Genomic DNA, 22,437 nt, shown 5'->3' with positions numbered 1-22,437 from the left:
TAACAAGTGAAAGGGCATATTTTAAAAAATAAAACTTTTTAGTTGCAAACTTCACAACAAATATTTAGAATCCAACTACTACTACAAAACTATTTTTACGTACTACAAAACTATTTTTTGTGTCACTTAAATATAGCAGTAAAGTAAAAAGAATGTCACACAAATTCATGAGAAATATATGTATTCTGGCAGATATAGTTGCATCCTTATTCTCTTTAAGTTGATCAATGAGTCAAAACTAAAATAGAACCCTGCAAAAGAAATAAAATATATATTAGCTCTTTTGTTAAATTAATAATTGCAAAATTGGTGGTCCGCTTAATATATATGCATATTTTTGTCTACTTTAGGCCTAGTCAAATGATTTACAGCTGCACAAATGACTATTGTTTGATATATCACATACAACAATAACAACATACTCAGTGTAGTCCCACAAAGGTAGGCCTAGAAGGGATAGAGCGTAGGTAGAGAGTTGTTACCAATAGACCTACTCGAGAGAAAACAGTACAAAGCAGTCCAAAAAGAAGAAACGGAAGTGAAAGCATACTAAGCATTAACTACTACAAAATAATACGATTATTTTAGCCCTTGTACATAGATCATCTACTGATCGGATTATACATGATTATATATCCACCGGCTATTTTTAGTTTCTTGGGAGCAAACTTTATTGATGAAACAAGAATTTGCAATGCATACTACCTTGAATGTTAACAGTCAGGCCTCTCACAATGTTCATCTTCTCTGGAAGTTGAAGCATTTGATTGCAAAAGCAAAAGTTACTGCAAAGATTATACAGAAACCAACAACTGCAACACCAGCAAAGCCTATGAATTCCTGCCTATATCCAAAGTGTTCTTTAATGAACCTTTTTATTGGTACTGTATGAACACCATCAGCAAGCCTAAGATGCTCATTTAGTTCTCCATATTGTGATGTTAAAAGTCCATATAAACTCCAACCGACTGGATTAGCCCAATAGTACCATCTCCACCAAATAGGAATTCTCTGAAAGTAGAATAACAAATTTAGTTAACTGGGAAAATCCAAAATTTAGATGGATTTATAATACATGTGAGGTGATCATTTGAACTTTTAAGAAGTTAAAATCTCTTTTTGATTGACCTCTTCCTTTCTTTTATTAATAGGCATAGGAGGTAAAATTCCAATAGTTGTGAAAGTTACTGATGAATCTATTTTATTCTAAGACTTTTAACAGACATTTCTGTTGTGATGGAATAGAACATATTAGAGAATTACCATTCGAGAAATCATGAATCCACTGAACAAATTCCAAACCATATAGAATGGTGCAGCAAGAATTGCAGCAATGTTATGGTTCGGAGAGACTGAAGTTGTCATCATCCCGAAGAAAGTGAAGTATAGAAGTGTGAAGTACATGAAGTATATGTACCAAACAAACTTCCAGACGTTCCACTCGAAAGATGCCATGAAGTAGAATATGGTACTATATATTAGTGTCTGTATGAAGACATATGGAAATTCAATTGTGACCTGCAAAGACAATACTAAGGTTATCCAATTTAGATAAGCAAGCACATCGTTCGCTGACCAAGTCTTAAAATCGAGTCAGAGAGAAAAGCACACGAAGAATATACAGACGCCATGCCTGTGCAAATGCAAAGGGTAGAGCTGAGTACATCCCAGCTGCCCGTTCACGATATGAGACAGACCTCTCAACAAATACCACAGGTTGGACAGAGGAAGCGTTCGTGATTCCAATGAAAAGAACAGCTGCATACATGGATCCCATAGCATTTAATATGTCTTGCTGAGTACTCCTGTGGTGAAAAGATTGGCAGATTAAATAGAACAGTTACTTCGTATTGAGAAAATTTTTCAGTAAGAGTTGAATAATTCCATTCTTGCTCCAAATGTGTCATAAGATCAAAATGGGCAAAGAGATTTATATAGTTTTGAATGGTGAAGGCAAAATTTCAAGAAAGAAACCTCTTAGAACCAAACTTCCAGCATATACTTCCAAACATCAATGAGATTATGACCGTGTAGAAGAAGCGGACAGCAGTATACTGTGGATTTCTCCAATAGGACAGGTTTTGCTTCCAAAGACATGCAAGAAACTGTCCAAAAAAAGACTGAGAGTACTTGCTTGGGAAATATAGCTCAGCTGAACCTTCTTGTGGTTTGCTTAAACTTTCAACTATTTCCTCATTTTGCCTGAAATGACAGATATATAGTTAACTACAAAAATGCAAACCAGATATTTTATTCACCATACACACACACACATGTGGAGAGAGAGAGAGAGAGAGAGACCGGAATAAAGTTGATTTTCGATAAATGTCAGCAAAATCTACACCGAGGCGATTTTCTTCTGCTGAAGAAGTGACTTCAAGAACCCAAGCAGCAGGATTCTTTCCAGACCTAATTCTTCGAACTCCTTGGATTGCCTAGAAAAATTACAACTGGATTATTTATAATGCAGTTTTAAGGCATAGCAAGCTCTGGGTTGATCAGTTAAGGACTACCTCAAAATACTGAACAAGCTTGCATGATCTGTTCCCTAGTGAACCAGCATAAATGAGCTGTCCACCTCTTTTCATGAGCAAAAGCTGCATATATAGCAAGTAAAATCATGTCGTACTTTCAGAAGCCACAGGTACTAATTAATCGTAGCTTAAGTTCATTATTAAACATGGAGTTATGCAGCTTTTTGAGATCTAAGACAACAACTTGCATGATCTTTGATGCAATGTATGAAAGTAATGAAAACTTTGGTGATTGCTAGATAACTGCTAAAACTGTAACTACCGTGTAAATATCATGATTCATGTGTATTGAGCAACATTTAAGATGAAAACCTCGTCAAATGATTCGAAGATATCGATACTAGGCTGATGGATGGTGCAGACGATTGTTCTTCCAGTGTCCACAATGTTTCTCACTGTTCTCATTACAATGGCTGCAGACCGGGCATCTAGTCCCGATGTAGGTTCATCCATAAAAACTATTGAAGGATTCGCTACAAGCTCAACCGCAATAGTCAATCTTTTCCTTTGCTCTGTTGACAATCCATCTACCCCAGGTATGCCAACCAAAGCTCGACGTAATGGAGTTAGTTCCACTAGTTCCATAACCTCTTCAACAAAAGCCTGCAAACAAATGGTTCTTCCTCAGATTCTGCATGTACAAATTATGGCATGATCGTAAGTTCAAGGAACTAAAGCGATTACCTTTTGTGTTTTCACGTCAACCTGAGAAGATAACCGGAGCCAAGCAGAAAATAGTAGTGACTCATGGACAGTTAGGCAGGGGGAATGAACATCATTCTGTTCACAATATCCAGATACCCTTGCAAAAGTTTCTTGCTTCTTGGGGTGTCCAGAAATATAGATACTGCCTTCTATATGTCCACCAGTTTTTCTACCAGATAAAACATCCATTAGAGTTGTTTTACCAGCACCACTGACACCAATTAATGCAGTAAGCACGCCCGGCCTAAATGCACCAGTAACATTGACTAGTAACTGCAGTTTATCTCCTACTAGACCTTGTTGCTTAAGCTCCTGAAGGAATAATTTCGGACAATGATAAGGAATTTCCTGTGGAACAATTACATTCATTGCTACTAGAATTGAACTGCTGTTGGTTTACCATGGGAACGTCAACGTAGTAACTAATGTCTCTAAAACACATGGAAAGAGGCTGGAACGGAAGAACCATGCCTCTTCGTTTCTTGATCTCTCTTCCTGCCAAGAGAATGGAGACGTGAATATCTTCTCATTGAAACTAAAAGCAAACCTCGAAAGTGAAAATGCTTTAACAAACCAGTATATGAGTGTGAATGATTCAAAAACTCTGCAAATGGAACAATGTTAAGTTCACTCTCTTGTTCCTTGTCCTTTTTCTGGTTGTTTCTCTTTGGAACAACTGCTTGCTGGTTCCCTAATGCTGCAGAAAGTTGTAAAATCATGATAAGTTTCGCTTACTGTTAGCATATCTCAATATAAGTCAGCTAGGAAGCAAGTTTATCTATTATATCTATATGCTGTTACAGGTACATCAGTTAGCATTAAGAGCATGTCATGTTAACTAGTAATACTAGAATATCCCAACATCTTTCTTTTGCTCAATTCCTTACAGCTAGACTTCTCTTTAAACATGCCACAATAAACGTCTTTCGAACCAGATTATCAGCTATATAAGATGATTGTATATAAATTTCATGATATGAAACTTACGGTTGAGGTAAGTCAGAAATATCGTGAAGAGAACGTTGAACAATATTATATAGCCAATCAATGCACCAACACCAATCCAATACCAATAGTCCTCCGGGAACAAGCTGCGAACCTTCAATAACATCAGACCCAGAGGTGTCTTTTTGTCCCCAACTCTCTGCCAGTTTAAAAAGAAAAGGTAAATCTATATCGAACAGTAGTACTGATTAACAAATGCGCAACATTAGTGGATAGTAGTTCAAACATATTCTTTTCTGAAGCATCAAGTGAGTGTTGTGGCCTTTTTATAGTAGTGATTTCTTTGTGTAAAGTATTATACAAGATAAACGGCCGTCGACTATCTACTAATGTTGATAGAAATTCGTGAAAAAGGAAGAATACATGTCAATATCTCATTTTCATGAATAGATATGAAGTTACATCCATTAAAGTTAACTTGCTTAAACAACCTGTTGGTCATCGTTTAGAAACTGAAAGACTTTTTGACTGGCAAACAGTAAATCTAAAAAGAAAAGTAGGACCCTGGATAAGCGTATAGATGTTTGTAAATATGACAACACTCCACCTGAATTCGTCAGTGTTAAGTTGGTGATCCGTTATGTTTGGATTTATTTAAGTGTAGATAATTTGCAAGGCTAGGATTATAATTGGATATGAAATATACACAAATAGATACCAGAATACCAAATTACCTTATCCCAGGAATGGCCACGGAACTCATTTACTGAAGCTGAATTCTGGGCATACATCAAAGGGGAAAACCAGTAACCCCAGATCCACCAACTTGGAATGCTATCTGTTACAATATGAAATTTCAATTATAATTGAATAAAAGCCATTTTCTCTCAGGGTGAAGTAACTAAATATGAGAGTGTAATGACCTCTTGAAAGAATAAATCCTCCGAGAGCCATGACTACCAACATTGCGAAAGATCCAAAGGTATTGGCAACTATTATATTTCGGCCTAGTGCTGCCATCACGCGGAAAAGTCCTATTGACATCTGATGCGATGAGAGATACAACAAAAACTGACGGAAGCACCTGAAGTAATTAAACAAAGTGAGTTGTCTTACGTCTACCAAATATGGTGAAAAGCTAATACAGAATTAAAAACAAGAAGAAACGAATAGAACCAATCATCAACAAAAATAAAATGATACCTGGTTATTTGAGGATCAAAGCCAATCGCATAGTATGTTGCTGCAACCCAAATAATGGACTCTAAAAGTGATGTGGGAGTACTCAAAAGCCAAGATGGAAGAGTATATATCCAACAGGGGTAGAAGTGCAAATCTCTCTGCTTGTAAAGAACGGGAAGCTTGGCTATCAGCATAGGCACCTCCAAGAAACCATTGAAAAGAATCATAAGAATTGCAAAGTACAGAGCACCAAGGTAAACAGCTCCATCTTCAAGTGTATCATGATGCATTGTTGAACGGAAGAACACACTCATCACTATCAAGACATTCAGAAAGAGCTGCAAAACAGAAAACAATATGTACATCTCAACAGCTAATATTAAAACTCTAAAATATATCTAGTGGAGCCACAAGTATTGAGATTTTCTGCTGCAACTATCAGGTATGACCTGTATAACTTTGAAAACGAGCACAGGTGAGTTTCGCTTCAACAATAGCAACTGCCAGTCAAAACTGATCTTGAGAAGCTCAAATTTTTTCACACCATAAGTACTAGAGGAAAGAGCTGCAGGATGACTGTCACGTTTGTCGAATGGAATAGCCAGCTCCTGTGCCAATGCATTACCAACATGAAAGGATCGAAAGCCTTCAGCAAACTTTGTCGCCGACACATAGTTGTACTGGCTATTGAGAAACCAATACTGCCCTTGATCTTTTTCAGATGTTAACTGTGTAGAGACAGCAAGATGACAAACCATATAAGAGCACTATCAATGTGGCATCAGTCCAATGCTTGAACTCAGAAGAATTACCTCCTGAAGAAAATCAGCAACATTTTTCCTGGAGGGGCATTTGAAACCCATAAACTCAAAGAACTCAGGAACAATTTCGCGGGGGCCCTGATAAATGATTTGGCCCTCACTCAAAAGAATTATATCATCAAACAGACAGTAAGTTTCAGGGTCAGGTTGCAATAAAGAAACCAGGGTAGTCCCATCAAATGCATGAGTCGTGTGCTTTAAGTACTTGATGATTTGATAGGTAGTTGAACTATCTAGCCCGGTTGAGATTTCATCCATTAAGAGTACCCTTGATGCACCCATTAGCAACTCACCTGAATACATGTCTCAGAACTTCAATAATCCAAGCAATGCCTTTTTTTAAACATTTTTTGGATGAATTTAAACAAGCAGATAGCAGCTAGCAGAAATGAAGGCAAGTACCAGTAGTGAGGCGCTTCTTCTGCCCCCCTGAGATCCCTTTGATCATTTCATCTCCTACTAATGTATCCGCACAAGTATCCAATCCTAAAATCTTTGCAGATATTTCAGAAGGATATAAAACAAATATGCCCAAACAATAGTCCGCAAAGTACAATTAAGTCTATAAAGCTAGTATCTTTTTATCCAGAACAAGACTATTGAAGAATTGTACAGACTACAGAAGATAAAACAACAATGATTTCGATAAATTGGAGCATAATTTTCCTGTAATCAATTTTATGTATCTTTCACATAGAGCATGTCTAGTGAAATGCCATGCAGTCATTAGAAAAATGCAAGGTTCGTAATACCATTTCGGAATGTAAAAGTTAAACTAACAACGGATGTAGAAAAAAAATATATTTAACAAAGCCTCACTGCTAACATACCTTTAGAATGTAATCTACAACTATACTTGTCTGTTCTCCCAGTGCTACTGCCTAATAGAAAACAATTACATCAACATGAGATGAAGCGGTTTTTCTACACATATAACGTTGAACTGCAAACTTTCATGTAGACGTCTTACCTTAATAAAAATATCAAGATCTTGATCAGGAATTATCCCAGCATTTTTCTCTCTTCTTAGAAGTTCCATAAGAAAATCTGCGCAATTTTTGATGGTTTTGTATCAAATTCAACTAGAAAATGTTATGCGTAAAAGATTGCATGATTGACTGAAGCAGGTCTAGACAATACCATGCTTAAAACCGATACCCTGGCAACGTCCAGAAAACTCAAGTGTCTCCCTCACTGTCATTTCGGCAATATGTGAATCCCTCTGGCTGACGTATGCAGTAGTCCGTTGAGGAACAAACTCCTTCAGATCATGTCCATTGTAGGTAACTCTTCCTGACATCTTCATAGTAAGTTAACTGCATTAATGAGAGATAAAAACAATCTTCCCAAAACAAAAGGTAGCTAGAATGCCTTCTTGAACAAAAAAGATCAATTTTCATCAACTTTGCACCATAAAATTATGTTTAGATGAATTAAAATTTTGAAGTACTATATCATGGATATTCTAGTAGCGATATCCGAGGAGGTATATGAAGAGTTGAAGAAAGGAAAAATAGCATGTACGCTTGTTCTCAATTTCCAGTACTGGAAACCAGTCATTGTAGAATGATGTATGTCATACCACCTCTTAAAACCAATTCAAGCTTTTACATTGTTAAGTTATATGCATTGATAGTGCAAAAATAACTACACAATTGGTGCACTTATAAAGTGATTGCAGGTGGATCTATATGATAGTGACAGGTTTATATTGCTTAATGGCTGAGCAGTGCAATACCAACAAAGTTGTTCCTTCAATAAAAATAATTACAGGCATTGTGATGGAACATGTAAAGATTTGTACCTTCAAATTCTTATCAAGGCGGCCAGCAAGTGCCAAAAGCAGTGTTGTTTTTCCAGAGCTAGGCGGACCCAAAAGAAGTGTCAACCTGAAAGACAAGAGACCACCTCCGGAGATTTCAAATATAACTCGAGGACACAATAAACACTTCATTGGAGCAAAAGTTGTACCTTGATGGCCGTATAACACCACTTATGTTGTTTAGGATAGATAATTTCTTTCTCCGACTTGGAAAAATCCTCAACCGTCTCAAGTAAGTCTGTCTCATGAAACATTGTCAGACTAAGCACAGTGAAATCGTAATTTAGCAGATACATGAGATCTGCAGGTTTACCTCAGTCATGTTGAATACAAAGTTGGGAATTGTAGGCAATGCTCTGCTTCCTACATGGACCATTGCATCAACTTTAAGATGCTGAAAGCAAACCTTAACTTTGGGGAATTCCAAATTCACCCTGAAAGTTAGATTAGTTCGATATGCTTAATATAACCAATACAATGAATGATGTTGAAGATCATATGGATGATACACATTACAAGTTGATTAAATAGCCTGAAAATTGTTATCGCTATGAATGATAATATACAATTCAAACTAATATTCTTACAGCTCATAATTTGTCATGATAATAAGCATGTCAAACATCATTCTAAAAATTCAAGTTGAAGATGAAAAATGTCTTTCTATAAGATCATGATAAAGAAATGGACCTTGGGCCTAACTCAACCTCAAAAGCTAGCTCATGAGGGGAGGATTGCCCAAGAGATTGCCTAAGACCATATAAGGAGACCAAGGACCCTTTAGCCCACCGATGTGGGACTCCAACACCCCCTCGCACGCCCAGGGCTGGACATCTAGAGAGTGGACAATATAAGATGGGGGGCCCAACATCGGAAACAATGAACTGGGTGGGCCTGTCTCTGATACCGTGATAAAGAAATAGACCTTGGGCCTAACTCAACCTCAAAAAATAGCTCATGAGGGAAGGATTGCCCAAGACCATATAAGGAGACCAAGGACCCTTTAACCCATCGATGTGGACTCCAACAGATCACATATCTTTCTTCAACCAATAGATCCAAATTTAAAATGATCCTAAATGATATACAGATTTCAATGTTGATCCTCTACTTATGGTAATTCTCCATTTTTTTCAACTTTGAACTAGAAGTTCAAATTCCAATGATTAACCATAACTAAAGATCGGCAACTAATTGGAATTTGAATCATTCACAACTATAAAGGCTAAGACTCTTAACACGCCACATAGCTCTTTCAATTTCAGAAACTCATCCTGTTTACCATCGAGAATCGAATTCGAACAACAAAGTAAATTTCTTGCCTTCTTTACATGATATAGCATGATGTTAGTTATCAGCATTAAGTAACATGAGGACTAAAATCAGGCATTGTGCGGAAAGTGGAGCGCAGGTTGGTCTTTCCTTTTCGAGTTTAGCTACACTGACTATAACTATCAGTTCAAGTAAAAGATAACTATAGCTATAGAAAGGGTCAGTAAACCAGAAAATAAGGCAGTCAAAATACACTGGTAGTGTGAAAATTCTACGACAATGTCCGTTTATGTAAGCTGACATTTTCTTTCCTTCATTATCATTATTGTTCTATTATCTTATTTCTTGGTAAACTTGCTGCCATGTGACTAGGAGGTCGTAGGTTCAAGTCTTGGAAAGAGACTCTGGCAGAAATGTAAGGTACGGCTGAATACAATACACCCTTGTGGTGGGGCCATCCCCGGACCCTGCGTATAGCGGGAGCTTTAGTGCACCGGGCTGCCCTTTTATCTTATTTCTTGGTAACGAAGGATAAGAAGTAGTACAACTTCAATGTCAACAGTACCAAACTACAAACATTATTGTCAAGCAAGTGAATTTTCTTTATGCAAATGGAAAACTCCAGACAAATTAGTACCACCTACCAAGCACAAAATGCACAAATAACAACTAAAGCTATGTGGCAAATAAAAGACAAAAGAAACTTACCTCTCAAATCTCTCCTTAACTCTTCTGAAGAACAACTCAGTATCTTCATTAATAGCATTAATCAACACATCCAAAACTTCCTTTTGCTCTTCACCTTTCATTTTACCAACATCAACCAAAGAAACCTCTCCACCAATCCCTCGAAAGATCGATGTCCGGGCTCGAATATTAGTATGAGATCTCTGCAAAGCAGCCAACAAAAGATCTTCTTCATCTTTGCTAGCTCCATTTTCAGCTGTTATTGATAAGGAGTTCCACATTGTTTACTAAGCCACAACTACAAATTTTTAAAGTCAGTTTTTTTTTGGGACAAAAGTAGTATACATGATCACAAGAAAGTACAGGGGAAAATGATTTGTGAGGTCAGTAATATTTAGATGTATCAATGTTCCAACAACTATGCTGGCTTGAAAACTTTTGCATTAATTTGCATGTGTTATTGTTATCAGTTTTTTCATCTCAACTCCCAACCAACCTTTGCAAATTATTTATTACAGTACTTAATAGTAGGACAATCAAGGCTATTATAGTCATTTAAAAAAATCCTTGCATTGCTTACTTATGCTTTAAGCTTAAAGCTTGGCCATAAATTTTCAAATGGCAAAAAAGTCAAGCCACTTCTTCTAAATGTCAATTTTGTCCAATTGATTTCACATGGACCTACATTTCCCTGCTGCAACTCTCCTTAAATGCTGTGTTTTGTATGTATTCATTTATGTTTCTGGATAAATAGGAAATAATGCACATTACGAATACACCATATTTGGGTAAATTTCATCCACTATATAAAATTCATTTTTCTTTCATTCATTTTATCTATGGTCACTTAACTTTGTATCTACTACACAAAAGTCATTTTTCTTTCATTCATTTCATCCATGGTCATTTAACTTTACTCCGATCATCACAAAAGTCACTATGACCGGATTTTACAATAATTCCATCAGAAAAATGATGTGGCAATCTTAATTAGTTCTTAATTTTAATTTAAGTGAATATATATAATATATTACTCAAATCTTGACTTTTTTATATGTGCACAACCCAATTTTCCTTATGGATTATTTAATGAAAGAATACCAATTTCTTAATAGATTAGATTACCTAATGAAGATTATTTACATAAAAAAATTTGGTTGATATTTTTAGGAAACATTTCATAATATTGCATTCATATGCCAAAAAGGTGCATCGAAAAAGAGTGATAAATAAGGTTAATTCTTCAAAACACATAAAATAGAAATACCTGTATGATATTATTTTTTAAAAAAAATTACTTTAATTCTTTGAAGATAAATCAACATGCTAAAGATAGTTTTAAAATAAAATCTTTTTAATTGTGTCATTGAATAAATATTGTCAAAATTTCCACAAATAATATTATATTAACGTACAGTTTTGTTAATAAAAGTTATAAAATAAAAGTACTTTAACAGATAAAGAAATTATAGGATATCTAATTTTTATATTTATCAATTAAATTAATTGAAGAATATGTAATTTATCATAAATTAAATATTATAAGAAAAACTTTTAAGAGAATTAATCGATTAGTCAAACAATTAAAATACAAAAACAAACTCAATAAATAGAGTAGTTTATCATATTATTATGATATACCGAATGCAAAGACTCAAGTGGCCAGAAAAAAAATGTATGAAAAAAATATTTTTATCAACTATATGTCACAATTTTAGAGGGAGAAAAATAATTTTATCAATTACATGCCATAATATATTAGTGGAAAAAATAATTTACCAACACATGTATCAACTTTACAGGATTTTAAGAATATATAAGTATAATTTTATTTCATAAAAATATCAACCAGATTTTTTTTATGAAAATAGTCTTCATTAGATAATCTAATCTTGAAGAAATTGGTATTCTTTCATTAAATAATGTGGAAAATTCATAAATAGCATACTTATCCCCTTAATTATGAGTCTCATAGCAACGGTTTCATAATTACATAATATAGCAAGTTGTATTTTGTATTTTTGCAAACTGTTGCTACAAAAATACAAATACATATGATTTTACTGCCCTTATGATCGATATATATTTTGTATTTTTGCAAACTGTTGCTACAAAAATACAAATACATATAAATACATATGCTACAAAATGTAATTTGATAAAAGTGTGCTATTTTTTGTAATTTAATACTTAAGTATGCAACTTTATGTATTTTTTTTTCTTAAACAATCAATAAAGAAAATTGGGTTATGCATATATAAAAAGGGTCAAGATATGAGTAATATATTATATATTCACTTAAATTAAAAATTAAGAACTAATTAAGGTTGTCACATCATTTTTTCGATGAAATTATTGTAAAATCCGATCATAGTAACTTTTGTGATGATCGGAGTAAAGTTAAATGACCATGGATGCAATGAATGAAAGAAAAGTGACTTTTGAGTAATAGATACAAAGTTAAGTGACCATGGATGAAATGAATGAAAGAAAAGTAATTTTTGGATAATAGATATAAAGTTAAGTGACCATGGATGAAATTTATCCCACCATATTTGATACTGTTCTTATACATTCTACTGAATGACTCCTTAATGTATATGATTCTGGAAAATAGAATCGTAGTTGACCTTGCATATTGTCTGATCATTATCAAAAATATATCAAAATTGGGTCTATCAGTAGAATAAACTCTATCAAGTACTCCTTCCGTTCATTTTTATTCGTCACATTTCACTTTAAGAAAATCAATTTGATTAAACTTCAAAGCTAAACTGAAGTGGGTTAATTTACTATTTTAAATTTAAAATTTAGATATTTGAAAACTAAAAATGAGATAAGTCGCAAGCTGTCTCATGTTAATATGACAAAAAAATATATTTTTAGATGTTGGTCAAAACTCATGCAGTTTGAGTATTGAAAAATAAAATGTGACAACTAAAAATAAACATGGCAATCAAAAACAGAAACCACTGTTTATTCTGAGCCCATAAGTAAACAAAGGCTTAGGAGGAGAATCAAAATGAGCAAAAAGTTGAAGAAACAAACACTCATTTTACATGAGAAAATTAAAGGAAAGGTGTCCTTTAAGTCTTGAATGAAGAATTGGTTACATTGACCAACTTAAAGGGTCAAACATCATCATGAAAATTGATTAAGTTAATTGTGGACTTGATTAATATTTTCAAAACTTTCTAATCTTTTAAAAAATACAAATTAACCCAGCCCATACCCCTCTTCAATCCAAATCAACCGTCTCTCTCCCCTCTCTCTCAATAACTTCTCTCAACTCTCTCACAACCAACTGTTCTGCAAAATTTCTCCATTCAATCCCCGACGACTTCAACCTCCGACGATAAATAGTCGGGCGACTTTCTTTTTGACTTTCAATCGTCAATCGACGTGAAGACTTCTCCGGCAATAACAACTTCGAGTTCTTCGCCGTCCTATTTCTTTTTTCACAGGTGAAAAATTATGAAGAAACAGAGGAACTTGAGTCAACTAATCTTCTAGTATTGGTTAACAATTTCAATATTTCTTGCTTAAATTTGAAATATGGACTAAATAAAATCCTAATTTCTGGTTTTTCTTCTTCTTGTTGTCGAACTATTGATTCAAATTTGTTGTTAATTTTTTATCATCGTTGATGTTATTAGTGTATATGTGTGATGTGTTGGTGTTACTGGGTTAATTTGTTGTTTGTCTTGGTAAAAATGGTGTTGCAAGAGATGCAACATCTGATGAAACAGATGAAACATCTTATCCGATAGATGAAAACATTTGTTGCAACAGATGTAAATCTGATGCAACTATGAAAAGCTGATGTAACATATGAATAATCTAACAAATCATTCATTTGTTGTGATAGACGACTCTTCTGTTTGGAAGAAATCTAAATAATATTGATCCAACAGATAACTCATTTTACAATAGATGAGTGATATGTTTCAATAGATTAGTGATCTATTTTATTATTTCCAACAAATTACTCATCCATTGCAACAGATTGGTTATATGTTGCAACAGATAACGTGCTAGGTGCAATAGATCAGTGATTTATTTTACTATTTTCAATGAATTACTCATCCATTGCAATAGGTTTGTTCTATGTTGCAACAGATAACCTTTCAAGTGCAACAGATCAGTGACCAATTTTACTATTTCCAATAGATTACTCATTCGTTATAATAGGTTGGTTATATGTTGCAACAGATAAACTACCTGGTGCAACAGATTAGTGATCTATTTTTACTCATGTCTTACAACAGATTGGTTATATATTGCATTATATAAACTACCAAGTGCAATAGATTAGTGATCTATTTTTACTATTTTCAATGGATTACTCATCCGTTGCAACAGGTTGGTTATAAGTTGCAACAGATAACATCCTGGTGCAACAGATGAGTGATCTATTTTTATTATTTCCAACGGAGTAATCATCCATTGCAATAGGTTGGTTATATGTTGAAACAGATAAACTACCTAGTGCAACAGATTAGTGATCTATTTTTATGATTTCTAATGGTTTACTCATCAGTTTCAACAGGTTGGTTATATGTTGCATCAGATAAACTACCTGGTGCATAAGATGGATGAGGTGTGGATAAATTACTGTGGCATGCCTGTTTGTTTTAATTGGAAGGAGTTTGCCATAGTTACTGGACTAAAATGTTATCTTCCTTCTCCTTCTCAAGTTATACCTACTCTGACCCCAAAAAAACATCTTGCACGCCCAAAAAAAGCAAAGGTAAGTCGAGTGATCGTGATGAACTGGTTTATATTATGGTCCAAGCTTGTAACACCCCGCATTTTGGGCTAGAATAAAAATCATGACTCTGACGCGTTGATAATCCCAGAGCCTTAAATCATATGCCAATTTGGCATATTAATCAATCATGTATTATGTGAATCCATTTGAGCATGAATTTAGACCATAGAGGTTCTTCAACTTAAGGACGAGTTGAAACTATTTCGATCGATTAAGTTTTAGTGGAAGTTATAATTTGTGTCAGCTTCCATCGACCATAACTCTCTGTATATATTGAATTAGAGATTCTACTATGTGTCAAATAATAGGTCTTCGAGTTAACTTTCCAACGATACCAATTTTGCTAAAATCTAACACCCGAGCAAGAAGTTATGGCCTTTCAAAGTAGAATGCATTGTCTGACCAATCGCACATGGCCATTGGAAAGCATATGTGATAACATATGCGGCGCCTATGTAAATATAGGCGATAGCATATGCGACGCCTATGTAAATATAGGCAATATCATATGCGGCGCCTATGTAAATATATGCGATATCATATGCGGCGCATATCTTATGGTTTCAACTGACTTAAACACTCCATTTTTGGGGGAAAAATGGTCCTTTTCCAATTCTCAAAAACACTCCCAAGGTTTTCAAACTAAAAACCCAAATAAATCAAGATTTAACCGTGGGTTTTCAAAATTGATTAGAGATTTGGAATCCCCAATCCACAGGCTTTAAGAAGCACCCATTATTTTCTGAAATAGAGGTACGCGGGATTTTTCTAAATTCTCATGGGCATAGAAAATCATGTTTTAGAATGGGGTTTTTGAATCTATGTATATATTCATGTATTAAATGTTTTAACATCATTGTTTTGGTCTTTTGACCTTCTCCAAAGTGATTTGAGAATATGAATTTATGAAACGTTGTATTTAAGAATGAATTCTTGTTGAGAGCATGATTTTTGGTGAATTTCCTCTTTAGTGAATTTTTCAGATTTCTCATAGCATATGAATTGTTTTGCAAGGCATCCCTGAAAAAAACTATATGAAATTATTGAACTCTTGTTATGATTTTAAGGTGGTTTTAAATCACTAAAGAGGGAATCTAGCATAAATGTTTAATGTTCATAATGCATGTAATGAAAGAGTGCATGGATTTGCTAAAGGCACTAGACCACTATATGTTGATGAAGTTTTTGCATGATTTTGACTTGAGTTTTGAAACACGAAATCTTCTATATCAGTTGCATGTTTTTGGTAGTCTAAATTATGCTTTAAATGAAAGATTTAGCTTAATGTATTATGGATCAAAAATCATGAATTGCAAGTCTTTGTATGAAGATACCAATTCAAACCAATGTCATATCAAACTCAGACTAATAGACATTCAGACTATCATGATTTTAGATATTCAGAATGTTGCATGTATAGAAAAGGTTAAAAATGGTCATACAGAGATATTAGGTGGTTCCCTAAAGAGGGCTTGAGTTCAAGCAACTCATTGCCTAAAATCGTGGTTTTCCGACTCGGGTATATTATTATACGCTGACTTAAGTGTCGTATGGCGTATCAGATTCAGGAACTCCAACCCTTGCGGCATACTCGGGTTGGAGGCTTCTCCGCCGAGTCAATGGCGGATTCCATATCGCCCGTGGAATATCAGAATTGTAGGGGATACCACCTAACTTAGAAGTAATACACAGATCAGAGTTTGAGATTTACAGACAGGTTACATGTTTTCAGAAGGTGCCCATGTATTTTTTAGAAACTGTTTTATGCATAATGTTTGATGAACATTTTCTCTCACATATTATATATATATATATATATATGTTCAATTACTCTATTTTGGATTGCTTCGTGTGCCAGTACAATTGTGCTGCCCCCCATTTCCTCCTAGGTACTAAGGCGCAAGCTAAGGGTCCAGATCCTCGGTAGAGTCTACAGACAGGGTTGTCTCAGAGTTCAGTTGGTGAGCCTTCTTTGCTTCGGAAGGCCTAGTCATTTAGGTATTTATTTCAGTATGGTTTTTGGTCTGCTGGGGGCCTTATCCCAATTATTCAGATAGTACGTCAGTAGAGATTTCGAAGACTATTGCAGATGTTTATTAAATATTATTGGGCATGTTTTCAGGTCCTTAACTATTTTAAATTGTTGACCATGTTTCTGTATTATTGTGTCTATTCCGTATTACTTTGATCATATGAATTATGTACATGATTACCAGATAGATAGAGGGCATTGCAGGCCTTCGGGTTTGGGAATGCTCGTCACCATCAAGGCCCCAGTTTGGGTCGTGAAAAACTTGTTATCAAAGCACGGTTCATGGTCCTAGGGTGTCTGGAAAATCACGTCAGGTAGAGTCTTATTTATGGTTGTGTAGCGCGCCACACTTATAAACAGGAGGCTACAAGGTATTTAGGAATGTCTCTGTTTCTTCATGTTCTAGTTAGTGTTATAGAGTCAGAATGTTTCTTCTTCATACTCTAATTCGTGCTATGGTGTCACCCATACAAAAAGAAAAGTTATCCTAATTTCTTCCTCACTCTGGTGTTTCCAAATATTCTTCGATTATCTAGCAGAAATTTCAGAAGTCCCACAAAGGACGGGAGAGGAGTTCCTTAGTGTAAAATTATGTCCTTGTTCTTATGAGGCGTTCAGTTAAGACAAGAGTAAGATGTGTATTCTTGAGTCATTGAATATTGTGTATCAAGCTTCTATCTCTTTTAATCTTGATATCATTGTGTTGTTGAAAATAAAAGTCTAGTGAATCCATGTGAGGCCTATTTCGATTCACTAGCAACTTGTTGTTCATCTTGTTGTTCTTGTGTTTGTTGGAACTGTATTTCCACCCGAGTAGTAGTATAAGTTAGAGTGTTGGTGTCATGACCTATTGGTAGTGAAATTAGACCAAGAAGTTTATGATATGAAGTCATAAGGTTAGAGGTCAAAGTGAGGGTGACTTTTGTGATTAAATATTTATAGTTGAATAACCGTTGATTGAGAATGATTTACCCTTTCTTAGTGGTAGACTAATGTGGTGGTACCATTTATGAATTGTATGGTAGTCCGTGGAGGAAGTGTTGACTCAAAATGTTATGAATTGTATGGTAGTCCGTGGAGGAAGTGTTGACTCAGAATGTTATTTGTTTTCTTCCTTTCAAAATAGAGAAAGAGCCCAGAGTAGATACTTAGGTAGTTATAAAAACCCCTTATAGGCTATGAATGAAAATGACTAGATTAGCCAGTAGGTTGTAAGTATAGACTCATTGCCATATGGGGTATCTGAAGGTAGTCTAAATGCCCATTGGGGTAAGTGTGATGTGAGAAAGCTGTATAAGTAGATAAGATTGTATGGTTATAATATAAGCTTAAGGTTGATTATGTCTATTATGTGACCTTACCCCTTAACCTTCTTCTCATTGGTAGTTGTAAACTAATACTACTTGTGAGAAAGTATGTAGTATATTTTTAAAGTATTTGGGTAGAATATCCCAATTTGAAGGATTAGTATATTTATATTATGTTGCACTCTTCATTGGTTGTAAATGATTGATGCTAGACTATAGGCTTGAATTTAAATGGCGTGGTGGTGAATAGTGGCAAGAGATTGATGATACATGTTTCGTGGGATTAGATTTATAAGCTTGATGTGTTAAAATAGTACGTGCTAATAGATTATGACAAGGAAAACCGTAAGGTCATGATTGATTATTGTGGTTATGAATTTCTAGTGTACTAGTGTTTCTTGATGTTTATTTCATAGTTTCTAAGTAAGGATTGTGTGTAAGGTTGGTTGTAAATCATGTTTAGCACTAGACATTAAGTTTGAAACAATTGATGGCTATGGAGGTGGATGTGATGATTTCTTGGTTAATGATACTAGTTATATAGAAGTGATCTATAGGATTGAACAATGTATGCAAGTGCCAAAGTTTATTTGATTCGTAATGAAGTATGACGTTGTATATGTGATGTAGAAGTATGCCCAAGGTGGTATGAAGCTGTAGTATTTTTCTAAGGCTATTACATGTTGTGTATGGCTACTGGTACCGTTGAGTTGCTAGGTGGAAAAAGACTAGCTAGATGGTATATGGTGTTCTAAATAGCCAAGTTAAGGACCTTTGATTGATAGCGTTGAGCCTTTTGATATGAACTTGATTCTCATGGTATAGGAAAATAAGTTTGAAGTTGCTATGTTGGTAGACTACGATAGAAATAAAGTGGCTCATTGAAGACTTCGTGACACCCATGTTAGGTGTTATAATCTAAGATCGAGTCCTTAAAAGTCGTGCTAATAGAAATAAGAGTAGAGGCACTAGAGGGTGTGCACTTCAACTTTGGGGATACTCATGAAGATTCGAAGTTAGTAAGTGTTCGAGTAATAGATAATGACTATTGAGGTTACAGAATGATATAGTGTGCCTCAGGAGGTAGTATTAGTAGTAGGCGTTCCACTCTCATATGTGGTCTTTCGGGTTAAGTTTTATTAATTTTGTGTATTGTCATATTTCAGAACCCAGAGTGCAGTGACTGCAGTTAAGTTTAAAGTCTAGTAAGGTATCTCCCAAAAACTTAAGATGGTGGCTTGAAGCTAAGGGGGAGATGACTAAACGAATAACCAAGTAAGAATCTCAAATTCTTATAGTGAAGTCATGATGATATAGAACATCAAAAAGTAAGGGTGAATCTCAACCCATTCCTATCTCAGTATTTCTCAGTGATCCTAATACCTACTCATGCTTTACAATTTAGTTCCATGATCAGTTCACATTCATACATATGATAAAGAGTCATGTACTCACGCTTTATAATGTGCTCTGTTTCCATAACTCATGTTTTACGCCAAATGATTAGCGAGATTCAGCTTATAGCCATGAATACCCTAAATTCAAAGGGCTTTGGTGAGTCCATGTTGTTGTTTTGCTACTCCTCAGGCCTCAAATGAGTGTCAATCTTTATATAGTATCATTTCATGCCTCCAGATCTTATGTTCTAACCTTTTTGTGACTCCTCCTTATGCGATGATAGTGGTGGTGAGTAATTATTCCTTGTTAATGAAAGATCATAGTACGCTTGTTAGATAAGGCCATAAGTATGAAGTAAGATTTGGGGCCAAGTATTTATTTATGTGATGGTTAGTGGAATTTTGTATGTGTATGTTCTTGGGGTTGCTCGTGGGAGTGATATTGATAGTGGTTTAGAGAATATATGAAGTATGCCTTTATGAGTGTTTGCTTTAAAGTTCATATGTGGTTATAAAGATAGGCTTAAATTACATGTTGAGATTGTTGTAAAGGAATGCTATATGCGCTAGCAACTTCATAGTAAGAGTTCAGAGTAGTCATTGAAGTGGTAAGGCATGTTATACTTAGAATGTGATATTTAAAGGAGATATAGAAGATTGCATCATATGGTTTAGAATAATAGCGTGGTCTGGCATGTTGTATTTTTGTGACTTAGAGTTAGGCTTGATCACGGTGAAAGGATTAAGTTATTTCCGACATTAGTAGAAAGATTTGTCAATGCTCATATGATAATTTTAAGCTGAGTTGAATGAATATGATATTTAAGGAGAATAGTATAGTTAAATGATATTCGAGAAGTGTGCTAAGCTTGAAAGTAAGAAGTTGTAATGCCAAAGGCCTGGTAATTCTATCCTAATTTAGGAGTTATATGCCTATGTTCCAGACTGCAGAGTAGTGTCAATGTGGTGATTCCTCAGTTGGATGTCATGAGTAATCCATACCCAAGATTCATGGCTCACTATTACTGCTAGAATTTCTTTAGAGAATTGTGATAAAGAGATACTCCAGTTAAGTATGAGGGTGTAGTATAATTCAGTCTATATGGACAATAAGTCAGTTTAGCAGTTAGATTCACATGACTTGTTTTCTAATTTTTACACTTGTTCATGCTACTCGAAATCTCAGACATGCTAATATTCCAAGAAATAGTATACCATTAGTTACAAGTATAGCCCAATTCATGCATCATGCATTAAATTCAAATTTCAGATGTTCAGTTATGATTCAATTCGTAGGTGCCCTGTGCATCGCCTCAGTTTTCCGAGTATCTTAGCGAATTGAGCATTTATAGAGGGACATAGGGTACCAAGGGGGAGATACCCCATTCAGTTGCATGTATAGATTCTTATTACAAGCTTCGCATCAGTTATTATTGCGTATATAGCCATACATTCATACGTTAGTTCAGTTAGATATGTATGCATTAGAAATGCATGTTCAATAGAAAAGTTCAGCTTATCAGTGTATTCAGTCCTGCATTCGTGAGAACAACTCAGTCACAGATCCATGCATCAGATATGCATGATTCATTATGAGAATTCAGCCTATGAGTAGCTTCAGTTGTGTATTCCATGCCTCAGATATGCATGTCCGGCATAAGCATTTAAAACATCAGTAGTTCCAATCTTATAGTCATGTTTCCGATCAGTGTATTCTTTCTTAGGGAACATATCATATCCGCGTTATCCCATACCCTTAAGAATTCAACATTCTATCCATTATTTGAGAATGAATGATCCCAAGGGAGAGATAATGTAACACCCTGCCCTGCATTTCAGGCTAGAATAAAAACATAAATCTAACGCGTTGATAATCCCAAAGCCTTAAATCCTATGCCAATTTGGCATGTTAATCAATTATGTAGTATGTGAATCTATTTGAGCATGAAGTTAGACCATAGAGGTCCTTCAACTCAAGGACAAGTTAAAACTATTTCGATCGATGAAATTTTAGTGGACGTTGTAATTTGTGTCAGCTTCCATCGGCCATAACTCTCTGTATATGTCGAACATAGATCCTATTATGTGTTAAATGATAGGTCTTCGAGTTAACTTTCCAAAGATACCAATTTTGCTAAAATTCGGCACCCGAGCAAGAAGTTATGGCCTTTCAAAGTAGAATGTGTTGCCTGACCAATCATACATGGCCACTGGAAAGCATATGCGATAGCATATGCGGCACCTATGTAAATATAGGCGATAGCATATGCGGCGCCTATGTAAATATAGGCGATATCATATGCGACGTCTATGTAAATATATGCGATATCATATGCGGCGCATATCTTATGGTTTCAAGTGACTTAAACACTCCGTTTTTGGGGCAAAATGATCCTTTTCCTATCCTTATTCAGCCATAAACACGAAATTCAGTCCCTAATTCTCCAAAATACATCCACATTCATCTAAATTCTCAAGAACACTCCCAAGGGTTTCAAACTAAAAATCCAAATAAATCAAGATTTAATCGTGGGTTTTCAAAATTGATTAGAGATTTGGAATCCCCAATCCACAGGCTTCAAGAAGCACCCATTATTTTTTGAAATAGAGGTACGCGGGGGTTTTCTAAATTCTCATGGGCATATAAAAATCACGTTTTAGAATGGGGGTTTTGAATCTATGTATATATTCATGTATTAAATGTTTTAACATCATTGTTTTGGTCTTTTGACCTTCCCCAAAGTGATTTGAGAATATGAATGTATGAAACCATGTATTTAAGAATGAATTCTTGTTGAGAGCATGATTTTTGGTGAATTCCCTCTTTAGTGGATTTTTCAGATTTCTCATAGCATATGAATTATTTTGCAATGCATCCCTGAAAAGTACTATATGAAATTATTGAACTCTTGTTATGATTTTAAGGTGGTTTTAAATCACTAAAGAGGGAATCTAGCATGAA

The 22,437-nt window shown here is 34.9% G+C and overlaps 1 protein-coding gene across 4 annotated transcripts in view; it reads right to left on the bottom strand.

Moving 5' to 3' along the window:
• Nucleotides 1-22,437, bottom strand: part of LOC107854458 (ABC transporter G family member 32) — a 78,898-nt gene continuing 56,461 nt past the window's right edge. The window contains exons 1-25 of one of the 4 annotated variants that reach the window (XM_016699469.2): nucleotides 9,990-10,396; nucleotides 8,323-8,443; nucleotides 8,159-8,247; nucleotides 7,992-8,076; nucleotides 7,328-7,487; nucleotides 7,158-7,234; nucleotides 7,018-7,068; nucleotides 6,590-6,680; nucleotides 6,179-6,480; nucleotides 5,816-6,094; nucleotides 5,388-5,704; nucleotides 5,108-5,268; nucleotides 4,919-5,022; nucleotides 4,227-4,383; nucleotides 3,814-3,936; nucleotides 3,640-3,734; nucleotides 3,219-3,551; nucleotides 2,847-3,137; nucleotides 2,514-2,597; nucleotides 2,302-2,435; nucleotides 1,975-2,202; nucleotides 1,634-1,805; nucleotides 1,264-1,518; nucleotides 706-1,011; nucleotides 1-251 (exon numbers count right to left, since the gene is read on the bottom strand). In XM_016699469.2, the coding sequence (XP_016554955.1) occupies nucleotides 739-1,011; nucleotides 1,264-1,518; nucleotides 1,634-1,805; nucleotides 1,975-2,202; nucleotides 2,302-2,435; nucleotides 2,514-2,597; nucleotides 2,847-3,137; nucleotides 3,219-3,551; nucleotides 3,640-3,734; nucleotides 3,814-3,936; nucleotides 4,227-4,383; nucleotides 4,919-5,022; nucleotides 5,108-5,268; nucleotides 5,388-5,704; nucleotides 5,816-6,094; nucleotides 6,179-6,480; nucleotides 6,590-6,680; nucleotides 7,018-7,068; nucleotides 7,158-7,234; nucleotides 7,328-7,487; nucleotides 7,992-8,076; nucleotides 8,159-8,247; nucleotides 8,323-8,443; nucleotides 9,990-10,249 (4,242 nt within the window). In that variant the 5' untranslated portion in view covers nucleotides 10,250-10,396 and the 3' untranslated portion in view covers nucleotides 1-251; nucleotides 706-738. Of the gene's footprint in view, nucleotides 252-705; nucleotides 1,012-1,263; nucleotides 1,519-1,633; nucleotides 1,806-1,974; nucleotides 2,203-2,301; nucleotides 2,436-2,513; nucleotides 2,598-2,846; nucleotides 3,138-3,218; nucleotides 3,552-3,639; nucleotides 3,735-3,813; nucleotides 3,937-4,226; nucleotides 4,384-4,918; nucleotides 5,023-5,107; nucleotides 5,269-5,387; nucleotides 5,705-5,815; nucleotides 6,095-6,178; nucleotides 6,481-6,589; nucleotides 6,681-7,017; nucleotides 7,069-7,157; nucleotides 7,235-7,327; nucleotides 7,488-7,991; nucleotides 8,077-8,158; nucleotides 8,248-8,322; nucleotides 8,444-9,989; nucleotides 10,397-22,437 lie in introns of those variants that run through there. The other 3 variants (XM_016699470.2, XM_047413627.1, XM_047413628.1) reach the window with 3 other exon arrangements.

This window comes from Capsicum annuum, chromosome 6, assembly GCF_002878395.1.
Source record: "Capsicum annuum cultivar UCD-10X-F1 chromosome 6, UCD10Xv1.1, whole genome shotgun sequence".
Classification (NCBI taxonomy): domain Eukaryota; kingdom Viridiplantae; phylum Streptophyta; class Magnoliopsida; order Solanales; family Solanaceae; genus Capsicum; species Capsicum annuum.
The sequence above is the reverse complement of the archived record's forward strand: the minus strand, read 5'-3'. Positions and strand labels throughout refer to the sequence as shown.